The sequence below is a fragment of the Eleutherodactylus coqui genome, chromosome 7 (genome assembly GCF_035609145.1).
Source record: "Eleutherodactylus coqui strain aEleCoq1 chromosome 7, aEleCoq1.hap1, whole genome shotgun sequence".
In the NCBI taxonomy this organism is placed as follows: domain Eukaryota; kingdom Metazoa; phylum Chordata; class Amphibia; order Anura; family Eleutherodactylidae; genus Eleutherodactylus; species Eleutherodactylus coqui.
The window spans coordinates 79,777,124-79,805,113 of NC_089843.1; the positions used below are offsets into that span (position 1 = coordinate 79,777,124).

Consider the following 27,990-nt stretch of genomic DNA (forward strand, 5'->3'; position numbering starts at 1 on the left):
CACCCTCCGACCCTGGCGCATGGCTAGGAGTTTAGAAACTGTGTAGGCAGCCCAGTCGGGTTTGTCATATAGTTGGCCCAAGGCAGAGAAAAAGGCATCAAGAGACTGTCGGGTGGGAGAGTCAGTTGGTAACGAGAAGGCCCAATTTTAGGGCTCTCCCCTCAGGCGGGCAATAACGATTCCCACTTTCTGGTATTCAGTGCTGGAGGAGTGGGAACAGAGGTCAAAGTAGAGCTTGGAGCTCTCTCTGAAAGCGAAAAACTGGCTTCTCTCCCCGGAAAAGCAATCAGGAAGCATAGGCCAAGGTTCCGAAACAGTTCCTGGAATGGAAGGGGGCTGTACAGAACCTGTAGCCACCACCTGTTCCTGAAGCTCCAGGTGGGCGGATAGGTCCTGAACTAAGTTCATAAGGACCTGGACCTGGTTCGCTTAAGCCGCCATGGCCTCCATCGAGGGGGTCAAAGTTGCCGGTCGGATGCAAGGGTCTGACCTCCTTTAGGGGCCAGTGTTACTGTCAGCGGACCGGGGTCCAGGATACTGGAAGTCCCTGCCACTGCCCACAACCCGTGTCCCTACCTACTTGCCCCCCTGGGCTAGGCCCCAGGGCGACAACTGGGCGACGTTCCCTGCACTCACTAGGGAAGCAGGACACAGGGACAAACAACACAGACACTGGAAAAAACAAGCACTAAGGCAAGTCAGACTATCCAGGTCGGCCACAGGAGGGTATGCAGTACAAAAGGGTCAGGCAAAAGAAAAAGTCAGGTCTAGAAAGCTGCGAGAAAACTGGAGTTCAATACGGGAGACAAAAGCAAGTTATGCACATACAGCTGGAAGACCAAACTAACCCGACCCCAGCCCTGCAGAATAGGTGGAGATCCGAGGACCCAGCGCAGGGCAGCACCTGCCGCGTCCCTAGCAATCCGGTGTTGAGGAGGAGTACGGCGGCTGGGGAAGGTAATAAGGGCTGGGGTTCCCCGACGCCACACAGCCCCAGTCTGAGCGACAGGACCAGCGATGTGGGTACCGCAGACTCGCCAGCCGCCGGTCCCAACACCGCTGGTCCCGACACCTCTTTAACCATCTCTGCACTTCCTCCTATCTTAGGCAAGCAATATTTAGTGGGGGATTCGTTTTATTCCCCTGCATCTCGTGTGGCATTTACTTTTCATTCGTTAATACACTAGAAAAAAAAACTATTTAATAGATTTGCCTTCCCCCTATTGTCTTCTATGGTTTCTCCTGCACTATTTGTTAAAGGGCCAGTGCTTTCAGTGCAAACCCTTTTATTGTTTATATAATTGATGAATAGTTTAGGATTATTTTTGCTATTTTTGGCGATCAGTCTTTCTGCTTCCTCCTTAGCAATTCTGATCTTTTCTTTACATGTTTTGTTTTTTCCCCGTATAATTTTAGCTCTTCTTTGCTGCCTTCTTGCTTTAGCAGTTTAAACGCTTTCTTTTTTTCATTTATTTCCCCTGATAAAGTCTTGTCGATCCACATTGGTTTCCTTCTACTTGTAGTTCTTTTGTTTTTGAAGGGTATGAACTGCTCTCATGAGGTGATTAGGATCCTTTTAAACTTTCCCCATTTGTTGTCTGTACTGATATTTTTGAGGACATTGTCCCAATTAATGTTGCCGATAGTAGTTCTGAGCTGATCGAATTTTGCTTTACTAAAGTTTAGTTTTTTTGTTGCTCCCTGATAGAGCTTCTTGTTAAATGACAGCTAGAAATTAATTATATTGTGGTCACTATTTCCCAAGCATCCCTCAAACTGCACCCCCAAGATTCTGTCCGGTTTGTTAGTTAATACTAAGTCCAAAATGTCCCTCCCTCTAGTTGGCTCCTGCACAAGTTGGGTAGGGTAATTATCTTTAATTGTTCTCAAGAACTTATCACTCTTATGAGATTTGCAGGTTTCGTTTTCCCATGTTATATCCGGATAATTAAAATCCCCTATAATAATGACTTCATTGCGGTTTGACAGCTCTTCTATTTGCCTTAATAATAAGATTTCAGTTTCTTCTGTTGCTTTTGGTGGTCTATAGAAAACCCCTAGCAGCATTTTGTTATTTTTTTTCTCCCTGTATTTCTACCCACAGAGATTCCACGCATTCATCTCCTGCACCTATATCTTCTTGTAGCTTCGGTATTAAGTACGATTTAACATACAGACATACCCCTCCTCCTTTCTAGTTTCCACGGTCTCTTCTGGAGAGATTGTAACCCTGTAAATTCACCGCCCAATCGTACTTATCATAAAGCCATGTTTCTGTTATTCCTACTATGTCGTAATTTTCATCAGACATTCTCGCTTCAAGCTCACCCACTTTACTGATCAGACTTCTTGCATTCGTTGCCATACAATTTATATGGTTGTTGTTCTTTATATTCATTGTGCTACTAATGGTACTATTAGCTATTCTGTCAGTTCTAACTGTACTAACACCACCCCCTGCTCGACCCCCGTTTCCATTTCTTGGTCCCAGGTCGCTATCTACACTGTCTACCCCCGTTTCTCTTTTTCCCCTTCCCCCAATCCCTAGTTTAAACACTCTTCCAGCCTTCTAGCCATCTTCTTCCCCAGCAAAGCTGCACCCTCCCCACGGTAGAGCCTGTAGCCGGAGCCACTTGTTTACCTCTCTAAGATCCTGCTGCCTCTCTAATGTGGCACATAGTGCAGGCAGGTATTTTCTAGAAAACTTCCATGGAGGTCCTCGCCCTAAGCTTGGATCCTAGGTCCCTGAAATTGTTTTTGAGCGCCCTCCACTGACTTCCAATTTGTTCATTGGTGCCAACGTGCACCATGACCGCTGGATCCTCACCAGCCCCTCCCAGTAATCTGTCAATCCGATCCGTGATGTGTCGAACTCGAGCACCAGGAAGACAATACACCGTTTGACGATCCCAGTCTTTATGGCAGATTGCCCTATCTGTCCCCCTTATAATTGAATCCCGTACCACTAGGACCAGTCTAACCTGCCCTGCACTCCCCATCCCCTTTTCACTGGAACAGTCATCTCCGTGGCGTTCAGAAGGCATGTCGTGCTGTAGTGGTGCTGGCTCTGTAATGGCATCCCCCTCATCTGCCAACTTTGCAAATATGTTGGGTTATGTCAGTTCAGGACTAGCCTCCCTGGTTCTCTTCACTCTAACCCTCCTTCTATCTGTCACCGAGCTAGTTGCCTGCTCTTCCTGCTCTTCCATACTACCATCCTCTATCCCAGCGAGTGCCTGCTAAGTGAGCAGCAAACTAGTTTCCATGTTGTCCCGTTTAATGGCCCCAATAGTAATAGTGACCTCCGTTAGTGGCCCAGTAGTAATAGTGACCCAGTTATTGGCCCCAGTAGTAATAGTGACCCCCATTAGTGGTCTCAGTAGTGGCCCCTCCACTGCTGTAATCAGTCTGTAACCCTTGACCTCTCCCCCAAGCGTCTGCACTGTGTACAATACAGTGTCTGCATGCAGGAATTCAGATGCCAGGTGGAGCACTCATGGGTCATAGAAGGAGTACAGCAGCGGCAGCTGCCACCAAACCGCAGTTTTAGACGTAGTGAGTTAGGGTGCTTTTACATGGAGCCAGAAATCATTCGAAGGAGTGAGTGATGACAGAGTTGTTTACTTTAAAATATAGTCAGTTTACACATGCAGATAGTCATTTACATTTTTTCATCATTCGCTCGTTCATTCAATGGTTGGTCATTCAGGGGACTGTACCAGTAAATGGGAACGACTGAACAATTGTGTTTCAGACATAACGACTTGCAGACGATTGAACAGTGTTTTTTGTGTGCGCATAAAATGAACTATAAGCAAACAAATTATTGTTCATTGCCCAATTGTTGGCCATGTTTACATTGAATAATTATTTTTTTTAACAATATCATTTCATGTAAAAGGGCTCTTAAACGCTTGTCGGGTTGCTGCCTGGCCGGCTCAAAGCTGAAAATATTTTTTCACTGGCCACTAATATGGACGGTACAAAATAATTACCGGCCAGGTGGCAGCCTACCACACAGCTGAGGTCCTGCAGACTGCTGCCTTATGCAACAGGCTCAGGTCACCTCATGGTAGGGGTGCCCCTGACCATCAGACTACAGTGGTAAAACACTAGACCGTATTACTCTAGTCTGCTCTACATTAAGAGTCCAGTACCTGTATCATCGACAGTGTAAAGTCTTACCGGACGTGGATTGGAGCCCAGGTGTAGTAGCCGAGCGAATTACTAGAGAGTAGTGAAGGAAGCAGGTAGTCACGGAATGCAGTATAATGGGATGAGATGGAAGCGTAGTCAAATAGAAGCCAGAGGTCAGCAGCAGTAGGTATTGGTACAATTACAGATGAGCAGGAGGAAGAGGCACTTGATTAAAGTGTTGGAGCACAATAATCACACACTGAAGGAGTGGCAGGGCTTATATAGGAAGTGCAATCAGGAACAGGGGCGGGGTAAGGACCAGGAGGCAGGAACTAGGTAACTGGGAAATACAGAACAAGGCTAGATTTCAGCAAGGGAACTATCCAAGTCTTGAATAGCCTAGCGGAGAGAACTGCTTACTGGAACACAAGAGGTCATGGGTTCGGGCCCTGACAGTGGCCCCCCTCTTTGAGGATGACCTCCGGACATCCCAGGTGCCGGTATCTCCTGTGAAACTCTTTTGTGAGCCTTGGAGCATGCACATTTTTCTCTGGCCCATACTGTTGCCACTTCATAAGGTACTGTATTTTACCTCTCAGAAGTCTGGAGTCTAGAATCTTCTCTACCACAAACTCATCCTGGCCCTGAACTTTCACAGGAGGAGGAAGTGGTTGATATCCTACAAAAATATTCTCACGAAATGGCTTAAGTAGGGAAACGTGAAAGACAGGGTGAATCCTCAGACTGCCGGGAGCTTCAGCTGGAATGCGAGCTGGCTGACCCTTGCTGCAATTGTGAAAGGTCCCAAGAATCTTTGCCCAAGTTTGGGAGAGGGTATGTGCACCATCAGGTTCTTGGAGGCTAACCACAACTTTTCTCCAACCTGGAAGGTAGGAGCTGCTTGACGATGATGGTCAGACGCCTTCTTAGAGGTATTCTGGGCTTCCTGTTAGGTTTTTTTTGTTGCTTCTGCGTTTCTGCTAACATCGTCTATGATTAACCATTGGGACCGTAGTGTTGATAGGTAGGCCAGGAATAAAGACGGGATGTGTACCATAGTTGGAATAGAATGGGCTCTAGGTGGTTGAACTGTGTTGAGCATTGTTGTAGGTGAACTCTGCTGTTGACAAATAATCCACCCAGTCATCCTGTAGATGGGAGATAAAGCAGCAGAGATATTGTTCCAAAGTCTGACTTGTTCTTTCCGTCTGGCCATTAGACTGCGGATGAAAGGCAGAGGAGAGATTCACAATAATACCCCTTGGCCGTGCAGAATTGTCTCCAAAACCTTGAGGTGAACTGGATGCCTTGTCAGAGACCACATCATCCGGAATTCCATGTAGTCAGAAAACTTCCCGGATCATCAATTCCACGGTGTGCTTGACAGTGGGAATCTGCAGAAAGGGACACCGTATATCGGTCGGGCGTGAAAACCCGGCCGATATACGGACGTGGGAATAAGCCCTAACATGGAGGAATAAAATGGACTTTTAAATTGTTTGTACCGTATCTGCTGCTGCTCTTCTTTCATGATTACTGCGATTTGTTCCGAATATGGCCAGTAACCCTCAGGCTTTGTTCCCACGAGCGTATATCGGCCCACGGTTTTCACGGTCGGTTGATATACGCTGTGATCTGATGGATTGGATTCCAATGCATTAGATCACATGGCCGTATTCCCGCAACGTAAAAGCGCCTGGGCCAGCCAATACAGCACCAGGCGTTTTTTTATGTCAGGCCCAAACGATAGTCCTGGAACTATCCTCTTTGGCCGGAATACGTCGACCGCTGCATGGGCTCCTGGCTAATTGCAATGGGAGGGGGCGTGATGAGGGTGGAGCTAATCTCCTGCCCCCTCCCTGCCTCTTATACACAGCCAGCAATGAGAGGAGGAGGGAGGAGAGAGGAGGTGAACTGGCGAGGGTCAAGGAAGAGGCAACGGCATATATGCACCAGGGCCCATGCCGTCTGAACAGGCACACAAACGTTAGATTTGTGCGCCCGTTCACGAGTTTTCACTGCTCAGATTGTTGCATATATCGGCCGGCCGTGAAAACGGTGGGCGATATAAGCTTGTGGGAACAAAGCCTAATGCTGCACAAGAAACTTGTCAGGTTTAGGGTGCGGGCAGACGAGCGTAGGCGTATTTACGTTCGCACGAGCGCAACGTATAATCGCCCGAGCGATCGTTTTTCACCGATCACGACCAGAGCTAGAAAGCGTATTTTCGTTTGTTCCTACTTTGCAAACGGTCTTTTCGGCGATCGAATATGCGTTGGCGCATATTTCGGTCGCATATGTTCCGTTTTTTTTCGAATTGCTGTTTTTACGCGCCGTAAAATCGCCCATGTGAACGAATACATTCGAAACCATTGCCTCAGATGGTCACGTATATACGTTTGGTCGCAAAAACGCGCCGTTTATGCGCTCGTCTGCCCGCACCCTTAACCCCAGTGGCTGGACAGTTGCTTTGAGTTGTCTTAAACATAACTCAAATTAAGAAGCTGAACAAGGAATCCCCATCCTTGCTATTTGGCATCACTTGATTGACTAACATTGTGTGTTTATCAGCATATGAATGCAGTACTTCATCTCCTAACAGTACTGCGGTACTCATGTACTAATAACATGCAATACTATAACCAATATATATCATGTGCCATCTAGTGGACAAACTAAATAATGCAACATATTTATTGGTGTTGTACACATTAAAACTTTAGTGCCCTCTACTGGTGCAACTATTTATTACAACAATCTCATGAGACACAACAGGAGAGAAATTATCACCACTTATAATTGTATTATAACTAGTGATGAGCGAGCATACTCGTCCGAGCTTGATGCTCGTTCGAGTATTAGGGTGCTCGAGATGCTCGTTACTCGTGACGAGCACCACACGGTACTCGTCTTGATTAAACGAGCACTGACCATTGAATTCAATGGGCTAACATCGTTCTGCCGGGACAAGGTGAGCATATATTTTTTTTATTTTTACACATTTCTGGATGAATTGCAGAGAAGGGCTTATATATTTAAGCCCTTCCCGACAATTCATCCCGCGATCGCCGGCAGCCCATTGCTTTCAATGGAGCCGGCTGTATTGCCGGCTCCATTGAATTCAATGGGCTAACATCGTTCTTCTCTGCTACAGCTGTTACAGCTGTGGCAGAGGAGAACGATCTTTATGCTGACAGTGCGGGGGGGGGGGGGGGTCTCACTCTTGCCGCTATTGTGGCTTAATAGTGGGACCTGGGAACTTGAGATGTAGCCCAACATGTAGCCCCTCGCCTGCCCTATCCGTTTCTGTGTCGTTCCCATCACTTTCTTGAATTTCCCAGGTTTTCACAAATGAAAACCTTAGCGAGCATCGGCGATAGACAAAAATGCTTGGGTCGCCCATTGACTTCAATGGGGTTCGTTACTCGAAACGAACTCTCGAGCATCACTGAAAGTTCGACTCAAGTAACGAGCACTCGAGCATTTTGGTGCTCGCTCATCTCTAATTATTACTACTAAACATTACAGAAAAAATGTCAGCCTGCCGTAAAGCAACCACTTAAGGGCCCATTCACACTTGTATTAGAGCTTTCAGTTACGATTACATTTCCCTGTTCCATTTTTGGAAAAGCGAAATAAAATTAAAATGGAAATAAACGTTTCTGGTTTTTTCCTCAGTGTTTTTTTTTATTCAGTTTCTCTGTTTTAAAAAAAAAACAGAACAGGGAAAAAGACTTATTAATGACGCCCTAACAGAAATGTGAATGTACGCTAAGTCACATGTAGTCTGTATATGCTGGGATTTATCTGAAATGACAGAACATGTCACGTAACAGCGCACTGTGTGTCATTAATCGAATTAGGAAGAAAAAAAACAACAAGCAATTTTATTTATTTGTACATAAGAGGTGCTGGATACACAGTTGGGAAAAAGTAAGTGAACCCTTTGGAATTCCTTTTATTTCTACATTCATTACTAATAAAATATAGTCTGATTGTTAGCTAAGCCACAATTACAGTCAAACACAATCTATCTAAGCTAATAACACAAACCGTTCATGTTTGGTGTTGAGCACTTTGAGTCATTATCCACAGTGCAGAGAGAAAAAGTAAGTGAATCTCTGTGTTCATGATTTCTCTAAGGACTAGTTGGCAAAAGGTGTTTTTCAATTAAAGAGGTGAGATTGGATTTGTGAGCTTCATAGGTGCTTTGCCCATTAAATAAAGGCACTCAAAGCCTGGTTACTAACAAATCTGTTCTTCTTAAGAAATATCAGTTTGTGTGCACCTCATACAAGTGTAATAGCAAACGACCTACACAGAGAAAACCTTTGACAATCAGATCATATTATATTAGAATTAGAAATCAATTCAGAAGTACAGGTAATTGCAAAGGGTTCCCTTAATTTTTCTTGCAACTTTTATATGCATTGCTCCCAACTCTGATTCTTCATATAGAATGAAGTCATGTTTTTCAGACATTAATCCAAGCCACCGGTCTGTGTTATCCAAGTATTCCTTAACTACCTGGTAAGAGCCGGACCGCATGATATCGGGTAATAAGCAGCAGGTAGATAGCTCTTATTTTGCTTAGCATTGAGTTAATTGCACATTTTATTAAACCTTTAGTGGCACTGATTGCAGGCAGCATGATCTGGGTTGCCAGTACATTGTAAAGCTTGGATTGGCCTGTTGGTTAAAAGAAAACAAACACAATGATGATCATTATATTAGGAAACCAATGCTATATTAAAGGAGCATTACACTAAAATCCTGCAGATTACAAAAGTGGGGATATTTAAGATAAAATATGGTAACTATTGTAGAGACCGGGATTCTCAGTCTCGCCATTGTAGAACACTGCCAGCAATAAGGAGCAATACACTGCACTATTCATAGATACCAGTGGAAGCTTTAAATAATAATGGAATCTCATATATATATCTCTTAGCCTGATGTGGTGTGGTTTCTTATCAAAACAACTTTACTACAGATTATGCCTCACTCACTCATCATCACCATAGCATCTTCACGGAAAAGAAGCTCACCACACTCTTGTGAAAGCTGTCTAAAAGACAATCTGTCTGTGTTGCCCATAACAACCATTCACAGCGCAGTTTTCATTTCTTATACTGGATAAGTACAATGAAAGCTGCGCTGTGATTGGTTACCATGGGCAACAAAGATCTTCTTTTAGACAGCTTTCATAAAAGTGTGCTGCCAGGCTAATTATCCGTGGGCGGTCGTGTATAATAAACTTCACTGGAATGTTGTTTACTGGGAAATATTTTAATTAGATTCACTAAGAATAAAAGAAAAGTCTGTGGAGGCTTGTGAAGAATTCTGCCAATGTCTATAAGAGTAGGTCACAGAAAGCGACCTCCACGTTGGTTTGTCCTGAGTATTCTGTGGACTTGAAATAGCTGACGCCTTTGTATTATAACTATTATTTCTAGTTACACCGAATCATTTTCCTGAGCATGGATGTATATATATATATATATATATATATATATATATATATATATATATATATATATAATTAGAGATGAGCGAGCATACTCGCTAAGGACAATTACTTGAGCGAGCATTGCCCTTTTCGAGTACCTGCCCGCTCTGAAGAAAAGGTTCGGGTGCCGGCGTGGGGGAGCGGTGAGTTGCGGGAGTGAGCAGGGGGGAGCCGGGGGGGGGGGGGGGAGAGGGAGAGAGAGATCTCCCCTCAGTTCCCCCCTGCTCTCCCCTGCCGCTCCCCGCCCCCTGCTGGCACCCGAACCTTTTTTTCCGAGCGGGCAGGTACTCGCTAAGGACAATGCTCGCTCGAGCAATTGTCCTTAGCAAGTATGCTCACTTATCTCTAATTATATATATATATATATATATATATATATATATACTAGCGTACCCGTCGCGCGTTGCTGCGAAGACAGACATACATACATACATTCGTTTTTATATATCTAGATGACGGCAGCAGCGACCACTGAGGTTTTGTAGGCCGCTGCTTCCCCCTTGCAGGCTGAATAAAATAGCCGTTGGGTGGAACATCCAATTTATCCGGCTGCTGTGGCTTCTTGGGAAGATAGCCTAGTACATGTTTACCCACTTCCAACTCCAATGGAGACTAACTGTAAATGGCTGGCGTGCTCTAGTATTTATGGTTCCAAGCTGTACGTGTCATTGCATACAGTCTGTCTATCTATCTATCTATCTGGGTTATTGCATACAGTCTATCTATCTATCTATCTATCTATGACATCAGGAAATGAGAGAATTAGATTCCGTACGTAAAATTTGGACGCTAATTCTTTGGCGCTTTGAATTGAATAATCGAGTTGGGACCCATTAACTTTTCCTATTTATGACATAATCAATGCTCGAGCCAAATTTCAAGTTTCTATGACATTGGGAAATGAGAGAATTAAAATTTGGACGCTAATTCTTTTGCGCTTAGAATTGAATAATCGAGTTGGGATGAGACATAAGGCCTTGCCCATAAGCATTCCCCAACCTCCAAGAACTGAACCTACCTACCTGAATGAGATTTTGTAGGCCGCTGCTTCCCCCTTGCGGGCTGAATAAAATAGCCGTTGGGTGGAACATACAATTTATCCGGCTGCTGTGGCTTCTTAGGAAGATATCCTAGTACTTGTTTACCCACTTCCAACTCCAATGGTAATTGGCTGGCGTGCTCTAGTGGTTCCAAGCTGTACGTGTCATAATAGAGCCTTAATGACATCACAATGCAGCTTTATACAACATGTTGGGGCATGTTCGCGCGTTGCTGCGAAGACAGACATACATACATACTACGTTTTTATATATCTAGATGACGGCAGCAGCGACCACTGAGGTTTACCGCTGGGGTATGTCACTCTTATTACTAATGGGGGGAGTGTCACTATTATTACTGCTGTGGGATGTCACTATTATCGCTGGGGTGAAGGTGTCACTATTACCGCTGGGGTATGTGTACATGTGGCAGAAATGGGCAGGGCTCTTTCAGAATAGACCGGGTGCAGATTTTGACTGCTTTTTAGATGCGGAAATGCTGCAGAATTTTCCACAGAAATCTCCGCTGAGCACATTCTGCAGTATTTCCGCGTCCAAAAAGCAGTCAGAATCTGCACCCGGTCTATTCTGAAACAGCCTTGTCCTTTTTAGAACGACGGGGGTAAAATCATACGTTGTGATAAGCCCCGCCCCCTGACGTGTTGGGACTTTGCGATACATAAGTGGGTTTTGGGTTGTAGTTTGGGCACTCGGTCCCTAAAAGGTTCGCCATCACTGGCCTAGTACATGTTTGCCCACTTCCAACTTCAATGGAGACTGACTGTAAATGGCTGGCGTGCTCTAGTATTTATGGTTTCAAGCTGTACGTGTCATTGCATACAGTCTATCTATCTATCTATCTATCTATCTATCTATCTATCTATCAGGGTTATTGCATACAGTCTATCTATCTATCTATCTATCTATCTATCTATCTATCTATCTATCTATCTATGACATCAGGAAATGAGAGAATTAGATTTTGTAGGCCGCTGCTTCCCCCTTGCGGGCTGAATAAAATAGCCGTTGGGTGGAACATACAATTTATCCGGCTGCTGTGGCTTCTTAGGAAGATATCCTAGTACTTGTTTACCCACTTCCAACTCCAATGGTAATTGGCTGGCGTGCTCTAGTGGTTCCAAGCTGTACGTGTCATAATAGAGCCTTAATGACATCACAATGCAGCTTTATAGAACATGTTGGGGCATGTTCAAGGGCGTCCGATGTTGATGACATCAGTGATGACATCACAATAGCAGGTGGCTTACTTATTCGATCTACGTGGGGGGGGGGCGTAACTTTCGACGACGCTCGCGCGCCATTTATCGTAGGATATTTGTACTATGCCTATAATCTTCCCAGGAGTGTACTTAACAACTTCCCAAAGTTTCATGGCGATCGGATGAATGGTGTAGTAGCGCATAAAGGACAAACAGACACGCACGCACGCACGCACGCAGACACGCACGCAGACAGACATACATTCAATTTTATATATATAGATATATTGCAGTCTCCATCCTGGAACCGCTTTCTACTAGTACGGTATTACATATTTGCACTGCATTGGTCACCTGTAGGTCTACTAGTGTTAGCACCGAAAATACATTAATTCACAGTAAATGTATGATTGCTGTGGGCCCCACGACCCTGACCCCTGCCAATCACTGTCACAAGGGTCCCAGTGACAAGGAATATGCTGAACAAGCATTAAAAGTGTGCTAGAAATAGTCAAGCCCAGTGCTGCTTCCCCATGCACACACAGCGCCTAACTTCTTCTTCTTCATACAAATTCATTCAGGAAATGTCCTCAATCCCTCCGTGTGCGAGCAGCAGAACCAAGCAATTCCTTTTCCAGGGTGCCACCCCCCTCCCCTTCCCCGGTCACATTACTGTCTGCCATATGTCACTAATGAATTATTTACCAAACCCCATGTGAGATGACTTACCTGTAGTTGTCAATGCAGGAATATTTCAGCTTGTACCCTTCAATAAACTGTTTGAGTTCCATTAAAGATTTGCTATTACAGGAATTTCTGAAATAAGAGTCATATTTATGGTTTAGAACTAACTAATGTATACTTCTTAAAGGGAACCTGTCACCGGCTATGAGCACTGTAATGGTGCTGATGCAGGGTGATGGTGTTGTATGGCGCAGCAATGATAGACAGAGGTGGACTAAGCATTTAAAAAAAAAAACACAAAAAAACTTTTACTGAACTGAAACTTTGGCGGCTTTCCGCTCCATAGGAGGGCGGTTATACTTCATACGCTGAATAATAACTTTAACCGGAAGTTCACAATAACATTATACATCACTTATATGTCTCACAAAATATAGTGTCTTGGAAATGGCAAGGACTCGACTCACGCTAGCATCGATACATCTCTGTCTTTGGTCTTCATAGTATCAAGGTCTGCAGAATAACATTATCCGCGTGACCTCACTCTAACATTGCGGTCTCAATGGCCATGAAAGTCCAATAGTCTGTCAAGTGTCCGCACACTTAGTCATTTGAGACCGGTCTCACATCTCTGGCAGCTTTTGTCGTTCTGGGTGGATTTCACCATCATCTACTTTGGGACCAAGTCTCTGCGAGAAGGGAGCCTCTATTTCCTTCCATGCTGTCTGTTTTGGGCCCCAGTTATCAGGCTCTTTCCTCATCTGGCATGCGCTGCTCCCCAACATGGGGGCAGCTTTGAGGTCACCAGTTGGCTTCCGCTACATATTCTGCCCTTCTGCTGCCGGCCCTCAAACTGTCCAGGCCCTGTGTGTGCTGCCAAGCATGACACACTGCTGCCCTCACCTCTGCCTTTGCCTGCAGTAATGCATGTCAGAGGCTCATATACAAGGTGCTTATGGCGCCATAGTTTCCTGGACTTAGAGGAGGGGCGGGGCTTCACACGAGTAAATAATGCCTTTGCATGGCCCCCCTTACGGTGCTCAGAGGGCAGGATCATGGGGAAGTATTTTTCATACTTGAATTCCCGGGGCTCATTCTGTCAGCCCTAAAATTTGGGTCGCAGACCGTGCATTCAGTGTGTGGAATGTACCATCACTTTCCAATCTGCAGGCTTGATCTCTATGCGCGTTTATCCGCATAGGCATAGCCTGCAGCTTTGAGTCTGATGACATGGTCCACACACTGAATGCTCAGGCCATGCGCAGACTTTCAGGGATGATAGCGCAAGAATTGGGAGGTGGGTAACTATAAAATATACTCCCCAGTGCAGCTGGGAACATTCCCTTTTGGCACCATAGCTTAGATTATGGTTCTCATTGCCGGTGACACATTCCCTTTAAAAAAAAGTATTCTCTGCACTAGATCAATGGTATTATTGTCTATAGCACACATATATAGTAATCTGTAATATGAACCCAGTATATAAGAAGTAAAATAAGGCTCCTTCTTACAGCAGAATCTCCGTATACCTCTGTATGAAATTAAAGATATAAAGAGCTAGAGTAGTGCCATACAATTGGGCAAGTGCGACGTTTGCAACTGAGGGCAACTTGGAACTTGTATAGAGATGTACCAGGGTTGTATATGTAAGACCAAAAAGTAGTCTTGATCTAGCTGAGCTGCAGTCTCTACAGCCCATGAGGGACCATTGGCATGTACAAAGACTGTTACAGGACTCCCTTCAGCATCAATTGGACTGGAAACTCAGGCTTGTGGGCATTCAAGGTACACTGCATTCCCCTGCTGCAGTTGCACATGTAGGCATCAGAAGCATAGTTTATTCTCTTGCTTGTGCTTCTAATGTGTAGAGAGTGTACATGCAACACCGGATGACATATAGTTATCTCAGACGTGAGATAAAAGTCTGCTAAAATTGACAATGTTGTCCGTTATTTCCAAATGATGGCCAATAGTCAGGCAAGTTCTTTGCTACAATGTGCTGTAGGCCATCAGTATATGATTGGTGAGGGGACTCGGGACGCAGAAGGGGGTGCAGCACCCTTATTCTGTATCCTATTACACCAGCCTGCCTGTACATGTGGTTCTTGATGGTACTGCCGCTTCAACCCTATTGGTTTGCCATATTCTGATCATTTGCAGGGGGGCCCCTAAGGTCATACCCTCAGCTTTACCCCTTTATGATGTGGCCCCTTTTTTCCCCATTTTCATTTTTAACTCCCCCCTTCAAAAAAAATCGTAACTCCTTTATTTATCCATCGACGTCGCTGTATGAGGGCTTGTTTTTCGCGGGATGAGTTTTTTAAAATGGTGCCATATACTGTACCATATTTTTAAAAATATACTGTACCAACTTTAAAAAAATTCTAAGTGGAGTAAAAAGAAAAAAACCCTGACATTCCACTATCTATCAGTGCATCTTGTTTCTACTGCGCACAAACTGCAACAAAAACAACATGATAACTTTATTCTATGGGTCAGTAAGATTACTACGATACCGAACTTGTATAGTTTTTTTTTTACTGTACTACTCTTTTTTTTTTTCAAAAACATTTAATTTTTTTCAATTATTTTCTGCCGCCTTCTAAGCACAATAACTTTTTTATTTTTTCGTTGACGTAGTTGTGTGGGGGCTCATTTTTTGCGGGATGTCCTATAGTTTAGTACCAATTCGGAATACATACAACTTTTTGATTGCTTCTTATTGAGTTTTTTTCTGGGAGACAGGGTAACTGAAAAAGTGCATTTCTGGAGTTCTTTTTTTTTTTTTTTCAGATGATGTTCAAAAATAATATGCTGCTTTGATAGATTGGAGTTTTACGGATGTGGCGATACCAAATATGTATTTTTAATTTATGATTTAGATTTTTTAATTATAGATATGGCAAAAGGGGGGCGATTTAAACTTTTATAACTTTTTTTTACACAATTAAAAAACTTTATTGCTCTTATTTTCACTCTTGTTTTAAGTCCCCCTGGGGGACTACAACATACGATGCTTTGATCGCTCCTGCAGTACGATGTAATGCTATAGCATTACGTCATACTGTGATTGAGTCTATCAAGCCACCCCACTAGGATGGCTTGAAGGGCAGTCTGCTAATGCAGCTCTATGGCCTTTCAGAAGGCGCCTGGCTGCCATAACACCTGCAAAGCTCTCCCAATCTCACCACGGGGGTAGGGGGGGGGCGTACGGGACCCCTGAACATCATTCGGAGGATTTAAATGTCGCTGTCAGAATTGACAGCGGGATTTAAAGGTTTAAGAGAGACAGAAGGGAATATTAACTGTGTGCAGCTTCTATCTTCAGTAGTGATACATTTAATGATAATATTTCTGGCAAGTACACATTAGTACCGTCATAATATTTTACTCTGAAGACCAAGTGTAATATATATGGGACAAAAAGAAATTAAGTAATTGAAATCTTACTTGTCGTCTCCTTGAATGTCATCGATCACCCAGACCTTCACTTCCGAGACTCTGGTTGGGTCCATATTGGGGATTTCCACAGTCCTAAAAAAACTGAACGATAAAGCCGGTGTTCACACTATTGTTTCTCCACATCCATATCACAACTGCCTGTTCTGTGAACAATCTGAACTATTGACCAAAACATTAGAAGCCAGTAATGGCCAAAGGTTAAGGTGATAGAGCAGCTGACATTTTAGTGCACTGTCTTAAAATGCTAAAATCCCATTTTGCCATTTTTTTTTTGCAAAAAGGTAATTTTTGTCACCAAAGACAACCCCTTTAAACAAAATCTATCATCCAAAGTTATTTAAGGTATCAGATTTTTATTATAAATAGTTATAACTAATGACCATCCAAACTCACAGTACCAACCTGTCCCCGGCTGGGACACTCGTCCGTATTACGGGTGCATAAGTGCTCTTACTTTTGTATTACACTCCCGATGGATAACATAATATATTACCTTTCTTTCCTTGCAATATCACCATCAGCTGAGCCATTTAACATCACGTTTACAATTCCACATGATGCACGAGCAAACTGAAAGTACAAAACAGGTGATTAAAAGTGTAGCCTGCCTGACAATACTGTATGTTAGCACAATGTAGCTAATGACCCCTTACCTGGTGATTGCCAGACATCATGCACATTGCAGACATTGTAACCCCCCTGATCCCATTTACTACATTACAGTTATCAATTAGAGAACTTCTGGGGTGAAAACTTTTGCACTTGCTCAGGTGTGTATGACAACTAGAGTTCACTACTTATAAATCTCCACCACTGAGGTACATAAAGCTCCGTTGCAGTAAAGTGATCAGTGCCTGACTGGGCTGGAAAAGTGGCCCCTGCTTCCTTTGAACCAGAAGTGTGTCCATTTTTCACTTCCATTTCTTCACTTTTAGCGAGTCAGGCCGGTCTCACATGGGTGTATTGTCATTGCGCTTGCAATTTTCCCACATGCAACACGCAATGCCAATAGCCAATTCATTTGTATTGAAGCACTCACACCTTAATTTTTTCTTTGCACGCATATTAATTGCACTAAAAAAATATCGCGGCATGCTCTATCTTGGTACGTATTACGCGCACATACATGCCAAGATAGTGTATGGCATTGGCGTCATGCAGCAAGTATGCATATCATTGCTCAACCTCACACAGGTGTAATCAGTGAGCACAGAAGAAGGCACGTCCGAGGCCATACAGAACATGAAATCTATGTCATCCTAAAGCTTTATAAGTAACTTGCAGAACTTCGATTACAGACTTCCAGCATGTTTTAGGTTTCCTGTACACAATAGGGTCGGACCCGGCATGAGGGATCCTACAGCAGGATGCAATCCTGTGCCCAGCCAGTGACCTCGCTTACTTGTCCGGATTCTTCTTTATCTGTTCTGCAGAAGTGCCGGCGCCCATACGCAGTACAGATAATGCCGCTCCGTCGCTAGGCGTTGACGCGGATCCCGCGACCTTTCTGCAATAATGATTCAATGGCAGCCGTCCAGGTGGAAACCGCATAGAAATGGAGCATGCTGTGATTTTACTTCCGCGAGCGGAAATCGCAGTTGATTTCTGCTCATGTGCAGGAAGCAGCAGTTCTCCATAGGAGGCTATGGGCGGTATTTGCTGCAGAATCTGGGGGCAGCCTGGTCACGGATTCTGCAAACCAAATCCGCCCGTGTACAGGAGCCCTTAGGCCCAATGTCCACGGGCAAAATAGATTTAATTAAACTGTGTGGGTCTCCTGCACGCATGATCTGCGCCCTTATGGAATCATTGGACACCCACAGGTAATTAAATACCTGCGGATGTTATTATTCCCTGACGCGCGGATCGCACCCACAGCATGCTCCATTTTGTGCGGTTTTCCTGCAGGGAAGGCTCCCGTGGCTTCCATTGAAGCCTATGGAAGCTGTCCAGGCCCGTAGTACAGACACAGCTGTCACTGCATCTGTGCCGCGGGACCGCGAGAAAGCAGGAGTTAGAAAAAAGATCGGTACACGGCGCATGCGCGCGGTATGCTGCCGGCGTGCCGAGCACATCTGCCGGGCCGTGAAAGAATATCTGACCGCGACGGAGGAAATACCCACAGCGTCCGGACAGGTAACTATAATCTCTTTTCTTGGCCTCATGTCTGCGGGGCTGGAGGGACCCGCTGCGGGATTCTGCACGTGGAATCCGTGACGGCCCGAATTTCCCGTGGACATGAGATCTTAGACTAGGTTTTCGCCTCTCAGCAGCTCTCATTATATTCATATACTTATGTACTGCAAGCATCTCTGCTCTTGGCAGATCCTATAGGACCAAGACTGTTTGACTTAATTTTAATAACCGCCATATTATGTCACAAATCCCCTGTGCTGTCACTGGTGAACACTTGCTGCCACAGATCACAGCTGATCACTAAGGATCCCAGCAGCAGCACATCATGTGATCAGCTTACCATAAGGTAACCCAAGTATTATCCAAACCTTTTAACATCTCCATGCTAAATATTTACCACTGTGGTGACAGACAGTGTAACAGGACCGTCCTACGTTGTTCAAGAGCATCAAGAATAGAAGCCGGCTTGTTACTTACCGCAGCAGATGCCATTCTCCAGAATGAGGAAATGGAGTTATGGTCACATTCATTCCAGGCAGGACAAAACTTAAAGTTCATTCCTAAAAAAGACAATACACAATTTATCAGGTATGTACTGCTTAAATAAATATTTCTGGGATGCTTTGAGCTGCTTCTCATAAGTAAAATAGTTTTATCTAATAATAAATTCCTCCATATTGTCCCTCCAATCCTAAGCTTCATTTGCTTCTAGCTTTATGCTAGGGTTACACGGCAACTTTGGCTACCCAATCGCAGTGCCACGCTGCTACATCGCAAGTAATGAAGGTGAATGTGGTCATGTGAACTCCTGATACAACAGTTGACAGAAATCCAAGCCTGCCAGATTTCTGCACAATCACATTCACTTTCTCTAGTTGCAATGTAGCAACGGTGTGCATGCAGACCAAGTCGCTACGTACTGCAAGCATTAGGGCTTAGACAGATGAAGGTATGTGTAAATAGACGCGCCTCAAAGAAAGGTAATGGCACTTAAAGTTTTGAGATGGCAATAATCAGGCTGATACGCACATAATAATGTAATTTTTGCGCTTTAAGTGCCAGTTCATACACGCAAGCGATATTCTCTTTCCGCAGAATAGAATGGCTATTTAAAGCCTAATAAGGGCAAGCTGGCTTCCTTTCCCTGTATTATCCACAGGGTCATACCCTTATCCTTGTTATTTTTAACCTACCATAGACTTCCATGGCAGCTTTCTGTGTAACACTCATTGAAATCAGTGGCTACGCTTCATCACGTTTTGCAAGCTTGATTTTCACGCAACCAAGAACATGCACAAACACGGTCATCGTTTTAGCCCAAAAATAGGACATGCAGTGATTTTTCAATCTCGAACCATCTGTCCAAGAGAAAAATCGCTCATGTGAAAAAACACATTGTAAAGGCCCATTTACATGCAACGATTATCTCTCAAAATTAAATAGATGAAAATGAGCAATAATCGTTAAATGTAAACGCAGGCAGTCGTGCACTATTTGTTCACTTGGCGTTTAGCGCTGCTTTTTAGCCTGCATAAAAAAAGACATCAGGCAGTTCAAAATTCATTCCATTTGAATGAAAATTGTTCAGTGTTTTGAGTAACTTGACTACTTGAGAGGACGGGAAAATGTACTCATTGTGTATGTCTTGCATGCACAATGAGTACATTGTTTACTCAGGTTGGGAAAAGACAATGGAATCCCGCAGACCAGCTAATCCCTAGTATAAACATGCTGGGAGAAGACAATGGAATCCTGCTGGCCAGATAATCCCTTGCATTAACATACATTCCAGCTGTGCAAACAAGTAGTTCTCCTTCTACAAAGCTCACTTTAGCTAATAGAGGAAATAGTGATGATTTCAAGTCATTTTCTGTACATGTAATTATATGCAAAAAAGCCGTCAATTCGTTCAGTTGTTTGGCCATTTAGGCAATAATTATTGCGTGTTAATGGGGCTTAAGCAATATGTTCTTTTCAAGCACGATATCTCGCCATATCGCAATTGGTGTGATAGCGCACATGAAATTCACTGGTGTGAAGTCACCCTCATCAATTGGTGATTACCTGGCCTTAAAGGCTTCCCACACCATGTAAGACCATTGAACAGGAAGCCCAGGAAAGTGTCTTCTAGGGTGATGAAAGCTGATGTGGCCTTTGTGTAACGATGAACAAGGTCATTTGTCCTGCTCCATAGAAGAGTCTGGGAAGACACAGATTATAGAACATTTACATATAATCTACATAAAAAGTTGTGCAAGTCGTGCAATGTTAGTATGTGTATGGACACCATCACTGGTGGAGGGCTGACTGGTATTAGTAATTAGGCACACAAAATTATCTTTGGTAACAATTATTTATGTGGTTGGCCTTCGCTGGTTTTGGTTGACGGTATTATATAATTTTGTAGAGTAGACCCTGAAGCAAGGTTTTTTTAAATTCTATTCTAGAATAGTAATAAATAGAGGAAAGGGATCCTATGGTAAAAGCTAAATTTGCCTTTTAAGCAGTCTGGAAAAACTGAGTAACAGGCATTTAAGTGCAGGAGTTGTATAGCAGCCATATTGGTTGATACTTAGCTTTCTCAGGACCAAATATAATTAAAGGGGTATCCTAGCTAGGATATGCCATCCTTTGTTGATCATGGGAATCTCAGTGCAGGCACTTGCACCCATTGCGAGAACAAGGGAGCAGAGACCGTGTGCTATTTCAACAATAATGTCACAACAGGCATCCATCTTCACATGGTAAATCCAGGCGAGAATGCCCTTTGGTCTAGATAGATGTGATTATGTATATATGTTACTGTACAAAGTACCGTAGAGTCAGAATTAGAGATGACCGAGCGTACTTGGTTCGAGTGTTTTTGCACTTGAGCACCGCTTTTTCCGAGTAACTGACTACTCAGACGAAAAGATTCGGGGGGCGCCGGGGGTGAGCGGGTGGGGGGGGGGGGGGAGAGAGAGAGAGCTCCCCCCTGTTCCCCACTGCTACCCTCCGCTCCATCATGCCGCCCCCTGGCACCCCCGAATCTTTTCGTCCAAGTTGTCAGTTACTCGGAAAAAGCAGTGCTCCAGTGCAAAAACACCCGAACCGAGTACGCTCGCTCATCTCTAGTCAGAATGCTTTCAAAAATAAAAATGTTAATAGTTTTTGTTAGTTAACAAAATACAAAGTGAATGAACAAGAGAGAAATCTAAATCATATCAATATTTGGTGTGACACCCTTTGTCTTTAAAACAGCATCAGTTCTTCTAGGTACACTTGTACACAATGTTTGAAGGAACTCAGCAGGAAAGTTATTCTTGACATCTTGGAGACCAGAGATCTTCTGTGGATGTCGGTTTGCTCAAATCCTTCTGTCTCTTTATGTTATCCCAGACAGACTTTATGATGTTCAGATGAGGGCTCTGGAGGCCATATCATCACTTCCAGGACTCCTTGTTCTTCTTTATGCTGAAGATAGTTCCTAATGACATTAGCTGTATGTTTGAGGTCATTGCCCTGCTGCAAAAGAAATCTGCAGCCAATCAGATGACTTCCTGATGGTAAGGAAAAAATAGCTTACCCTCTCCAGTCTGCACTGCTTTCAAGTCGGCTTAGAGATTCCTCCTAGACAGCCCCGCTGCTCAGTCCAACACGGCCACACACTTGCAATATAATTCAAAAAAGTGGCTGCTCTTTGAGTGAAAAAATCCATAAGCCTTTATTACAAGAGTGTTACATAAAAAGTCAGATGTTTAAGTAGGACATGCTTCGAATCTATAAGCAAGACCTGCACCATGAAACTGTCTTCCACAACCCCACCTTTGTAGCAGAGTTTGACTGCTCCTCGCCACGTTTTAAGCCTCCTGCACAGCTCTTTCTGTTTTGGTTAAGGATTGTATTTCAACCTGCATTTGAAAATAATTATCATTATCACCTATTAATATAATTGGTTACTTATAGACCTTACTATAATCATACAAAATTCCTGACTTTGTAGAAGTTTTCCTAGAATTGATGATGTTTGAAGGCAAAGTGTGGTCACACCAAATATTAATTTTGATTTAGATTTCTATTTCATTCATTCACTGTGCATTTTGTTAATTGACAAATGTAAAACTATTAACACTTCTATTTTTGAAAACATTCGTATTTTGCAACATTTTTTTCACACCTGCCTAAGACTTTTGCACAGTACTGTATATATAGCTAAAATCATAAATCCATAGGTAACATGCGTAACAGCCATAAATTACTACAAGTAAACCAGAGGAGCTCTAACCTAACATAAAATAGTACATGTTTTTGTATTTTCTAATTAGCATAAACATTCAATCTTTGATCAGTAGGAGTCAACTGAATTAGATGAACTGCAGTGCTGGGTACAACTGCTTGGACGGTCAGGCTACTGTGTCCAATTAGACTATGAAGATAACTCAGTTATGGGTTCATGTGCAGTAGGCTGGATGCCAACCGATCAAAGATTATTGACCCATTCTAAAGATTAGTCCACCAACGTTAATGTCCCAGGGTTCCCCTTTAAACAAATCCCTCATCTTGACAAATCCTCTTTGAGACAATATTTTTGCAGCGCTATAATAAGAAGTTGACTTTTGTCACCTTATGACATGGTATGGTTTGTGCAGCCACAAGTGCTAGACGCTTGTAGTCTTCTTGAATGATCTTACATGGATCTTTTCTCTGCACTGCATCAACCAGTTCTTGCCATATTCCAGAGCAGTTCTTATCCCTTGATGTGAAAAAATAGGGAGACAGGTGTAAGTACACAGAGTCAATGCAATTATGTGTAGCAAGAGCCTGACTGACATCAGTATGCACTCCGTTTTTCACACTGGTAGGTGACGCTACAAAAAAAAAAAAAGAATTGGGCGAAACTGGACTGCGGTGGAGTGGAACCAGGTCTTCTTCAGCGTGAACGCATGTTTAATTTGGGCACTGACGACAGCCCTGCTCATGTCTGAAGGCCTAGGGGTGAGCGCCCCTATCCTGCCTTTGCTGTGAAGTAGTACACTGCACCTTTGCTGACCCTTCCATCAGAATAGTGTAACTGAAATCTGAACTCATCTGACCAGGGGATGTTTTTTCACTGCAAACATCCAAATTTTGCACTATTTTGCCTACTGGAGTATTGTCTTTTTTGTTATACAGTAACGGCACTTGGACTAAATAAAAAAGTTGTGCATTTGGACACATTAGTTGGAGCTCTAGCTGTAGTGGCCCAAACTTGTCCTGTCTCACCTGTCTGTATGCTGTCCATGGATCCAATGTAGTGGCCCAGCGGGTACTACAGAACACTAGCAGCACACTTGTCCTGCTTACCTGTCTGTATGCCGTCCCTGGATACAGAAGGTGCTGTCCGTGGGAGAGACCCTGTGTCTCCCCTTCTGCTCTAAGCTAGAGCTCATCACTGACATCAGCTGGTCTCTCATTGGCTGACAGTCAGATTTAATTTCACTGGTCCAGAGCCCAAGGGCGAGGAAGCAGCTTTACAAGTCCCTATGCAGGAGGAGGAGTCCATAAAGGTGGGAAGGAAAGAGAGGTTATAAAAGGGAGTGACACAAAAAAGTTAGGCAGACTCAGCCAGGTGTGAGTAAGGAGAGGTTGCAGTTCCATTGTCGGAGAGGAGGAGACAGTTTCATCACGTTTGTCACCTGAGGTAGAGTGAGATGAACAACCCACTCTCTTGCAGCAGAGAAAAGGAAGAACCTTTCCAAGGTCCATCTCCCACAAACAGTGAGTTATATAGCTACTCGGTGAAATCAAAGTCAGAATTAGCATCCAGCCACTTGTCCCTCTGCTTCATAAATCCTTCATCTAAATTCCAATCAGTTATTCATCTAAATCCACTAGTGGGAAAATTGTCTAGTTAAACCAATCTACAGGAAAGTAAGGGAGAGCGCTTTAAAGTCAGCTTATCATCAATGCAATACTGCTACACCTTCTTGTTATATTCAAATTGCCTGTTGATTGCTGCAAGTACGTTACAGAGAACTGTTATCCAAGTTGTTACTGCAATTTTCAAAGTTAGTAAATCTGCACACTACCGGATTACTAAACTACCACTGGACTCGTCTCCGTTTTTTCTGCGGCATATCATCCTGAGTGTTGGCGTCATGAGACAAGGACTAGGCCTCCAGCTATACAGACAGTAAGTTCATTGAGGCATTACACAGCGTTGTATTTGTCTACACTTTGCTTGACTGTGCGCTGCCTGTTTATATGAACAATTCTTGACATCCTCCTCTGAACTCTTTAGTCGACGAGTTGTTTACATCCACAGAATCCCTTTTCTCTGGATGTTTTTCCTTGATCACACCATTCTTGGTATACTGTGGACACTGTTATATGAGGTTGGTACAGTATGAAATTCCGGCCCCGGCTAGCACTGATGGCCAGGCCTTGTTCGAAATCACTCAGATCTCTTGATTTTCTCATTCTAAAGTGGATTCACACTGACGTAGATCCACAGAAAACGAGCCTACTTTATTTTATGCTGCACTCCGTGGTCACATGTTTAATTTCCCCATGTGTAACTCCGCAGGATCTACAGACATAAAGGCATAAACTTATCAATTAATTAGAGGCTACTTAGACCAATTGATAAAATTAAAGGGGTTGTCCCGTGCCGAAACGTTTTTTTTTGTTTTTTTCAACCCCCTCCCCGTTCGGCGCCAGACAACCCCGATGCAGGGACCTAAAAGAAAATCCGCACAGCGCTTACCTGAATCCCCGCGCTCCGGTGACTTCTTACTTACCGGCTGAAGATGGCCGCCGGGATCTTCTCCCTTTGTGGACCGCAGGGCTTCTGTGTGGTCCATTGCCGGTTCCAGCCTCCTGATTGGCTGGAATCGGCACGTGACGGGGCGGAGCTACACGGAGCCGCTCTCCGGCACGAGCGACCCCATTCATAAAAGAAGAAGACCCGGACTGCGCAAGCGCGTCTAATCTAGACGCTGAAAATTAGACGGCACCATGGAAACGAGGACGCCAGCAACGGAACAGGTAAGTGAAAAACTTCTTATAACTTCTGTATGGCTCATAATTAATGCACAATGTACATTACAAAGTGCATTAATATGGCCATACAGAAGTGTATAGACCCACTTGCTGCCGCGGGACAACCCCTTTAAACATAAAAAACAAACCAGTAATTGGACACAAACATAAGTGATTAAAGCCTCCTTGCACATGGCAGAGCCGGATTCCGCATGCGGAATCCCGCAGCGGAATCCGGCTCTGCCAACATCAGCGCCCACTTGTACCTGATCACTTTCATTTTCACCTGTGCTACGGATGGTTTGCACGGCGAGCTGTCGGACATGCGAAGTACAGATTTTTTTGTTTTTTTTAAGACCCGCTTTTTCTGCGTCATCGCCAGGCGATGAGGCAGAATCCGTGTCCTTTCCAGAATGTGATTGCAGAAGGGCCACGGATCGGACGGCTTCTATTGACTTCAATGGAAGCCGTCAGTGAGGGATCTGCACAAAAATGGAGCATGCTGCCATCTTTCCTCTGCTTGCGGAATCGATTTCCCATAGCATGCTATGGGCACTATTTGCTGCGGATCCGTGGTGCAGATTCCGCAGCAAATATCTGTCTGCGGGCAGGAGCCCTAAGACCCATAGCCCTAGGACCCTTAGGTCCAATATAGGAATATATCAGTTAATTTACTTAATAAATAAACAGCCACATAAAGGTGCTGATTCCAGCACAGAAACGCGTAGACTCTCTGCATTAAAGCTTGTGTATCTCGATACTGGTCCTCCTTTCCAAGCACCTGTTGTTCTTTGCTCTCTTCAAGTCACGCATGGAGGTATTGTCCTTGCAGGGGTTTAGCTGGATTAACCTGATAACATCCGGGATGTGCTGAGCAACAGCTGGAGGTACCAACTTTCTATTAAATTTCAAGTTTTGTACTGAAGTCCCTCCGCACTTTGGAGCGCTCCTTTCTTTGTTTTTGCAGCCCCTAACACTGCGTGTGAAGCTGGGGCTCCATAGCAGCCAAGATTCATCCACAGTTGTAAAATATCAGCATTATCAGCCAAAAACTGCAAACAACCTTCTGCCTGCAGTGAAAAATCCAACCAAGAGTTTGATTGATATTATTTTGGGGTACATAGGGCTTTTTTGATCACTTTTATTGCATTTTTGGGGAGATAGAATGAAGAAAATAAGCATTTTGCCTCATTTTTTAATGTTTTTTGCCGTACAGGATAACTAGTGTGTTCAATTTATTGTACGGGTTGCTATGGATATGATACCAAATATGTGGGGTTTAAATTTTTTTATACAAATAGGGGAGATTGCACTTGAAAAGGGTTTTTTTGTGATCTTTTTTTCAGGGTTTTTTTAGACTACTTTTTATTTTTTTATTTTTTTTTTACACTTTTTATATTCCTGTAGGAGATTTGAACCATAGCAGCTATGATATAGCATTACAGGACTTCTGTACTGCCATGCTTTATCAGTTGTAACAACGATGATAGGCAATGGCAAGCCAGGACGTGTCCTGTTGCCATGGCAACCCATCAGCCCTCCACAATTACATTGCAGGGGTCCTATGACATCACAGAGGGAGTGCGTTACCTCTGTGAACCCTTTACATGCCGCAATCTACATAGATCTCAGCTTGTATGGGGGTTAAAAGCGGAGATCAGTGTCGCAGTGGGAGGCCAGCTATCGGTAACAGCCGGCTCCTGCTGCGGGATGGTGTGGGCTCTGCTTCTGATCCCACGCCATCCACATGACGTAAGTTTACGTCCTGGTGCGTCAAGTACCACACTGCCATGATGTAACCTTACATCATATAGTGTTAAGGGGTTAATACCCTCCCTATTCAGTGGGCCATAGAATGGCCCTGCCAGATCTCAGCTCTAAGAGTGGGCCCTTTTCCCAGGCGCAGTGGGCCCTGGCACCTGTCCAGGTTTGCCGTGTGCTCTGACCCTATGAATGAGAAAATTCTTGTTTACATTCAGAGACAGCAAACCTTGTACATAGCTAGCAGAGAGGTAGATACAGTTGTATCCAGACTAGACAATGCTCTGTGAGCTAAACAGCCCGGACTCCGGACTGATACACTATAGAAAACTACCGAAGAGTTTTGCCCAACTGATGCATTTGGCTCATTGCTCAGACTTCCTACAGTTGTACCCACTAGATATGTACAGCTGTGCAGCAAACACACATTGAAAAGAGTGTGAAATTGAAGCCCAAAGTATATAACAAAGTTGTAGAACATTTCATGTATCCCGTCATGCATCCTCTTATAAGTCACAGTTCACAAGGGTCTTTCGGTTTAAATTATTGGCATACGAATAAGCATTAACACAATACTGTGGTCCCCACCAACACATATTATCTCTACTCACCCGATGTCTGGATACAGAGACATGTAGTGATAGCACCGTCCTATAATGATGTTTCTCAGGTTGGATGTTGTTCCTCCTCCTTTATATTTTTTGGCTCGGTCTTTCTGCTCACCTGTTGCATGTGCATTCACTACACCGGATGCTAAAACCATCAGAACCAGAGCCAGCACGCTCCACAACCACATGTCTTTAGATGCCCAGTGCCAAGGCATTGCCTGGTATTCTGCAGGATGGGACTGCTCAGTAAGTTCAGCAGTGCTGGCCTTTGGATGTGCCACCCACTCCTCTGGTCCCGACAGTCAGAGCAGTCAGCAGCCCACTCTCTATTCTGTTTGTTCCCCCCTCCTACTTGTTTTTCCTGCTCACACGGACTTCCAGGTCTTTGTCAAGTTTTGAAAGGCTGATTCAGCACCGAATGGCAAGGAATTTCC

The 27,990-nt window shown here is 44.0% G+C and overlaps 1 protein-coding gene across 1 annotated transcript; it reads right to left on the bottom strand.

Annotated features, from left to right (window-relative positions):
- Positions 1-7,413: 7,413 nt before the first annotated feature.
- Positions 7,414-27,845, bottom strand: LOC136572569 (ADP-ribosyl cyclase/cyclic ADP-ribose hydrolase 1-like). Its single transcript, XM_066573260.1, has 8 exons — positions 27,560-27,845; positions 22,791-22,920; positions 20,253-20,388; positions 18,666-18,748; positions 16,546-16,622; positions 16,041-16,133; positions 12,636-12,722; positions 7,414-8,826 (listed from the first exon to the last, which is right to left on the bottom strand). Exons 1-8 carry the CDS (start codon positions 27,769-27,771, stop codon positions 8,763-8,765), a joined length of 882 nt encoding a protein of 293 aa, XP_066429357.1. The 5' UTR covers positions 27,772-27,845; the 3' UTR covers positions 7,414-8,762.
- Positions 27,846-27,990: the final 145 nt, after the last annotated feature.

Excerpts from the sequence above, each read along its gene's own strand:
- LOC136572569 (XM_066573260.1), bottom strand. The coding sequence starts at position 27,771 with ATGCCTTGGCACTGGGCATCTAAAGACATGTGGTTGTGGAGCGTGCTG. Across the intron at positions 16,134-16,545 it reads GATATTGCAAGGAAAGAAAG|TTTTTTTAGGACTGTGGAAA; the intron begins GTAATATATTAT and ends TTTATCGTTCAG. Across the intron at positions 12,723-16,040 it reads GACATTCAAGGAGACGACAA|AAATTCCTGTAATAGCAAAT; the intron begins GTAAGATTTCAA and ends CTCTTATTTCAG.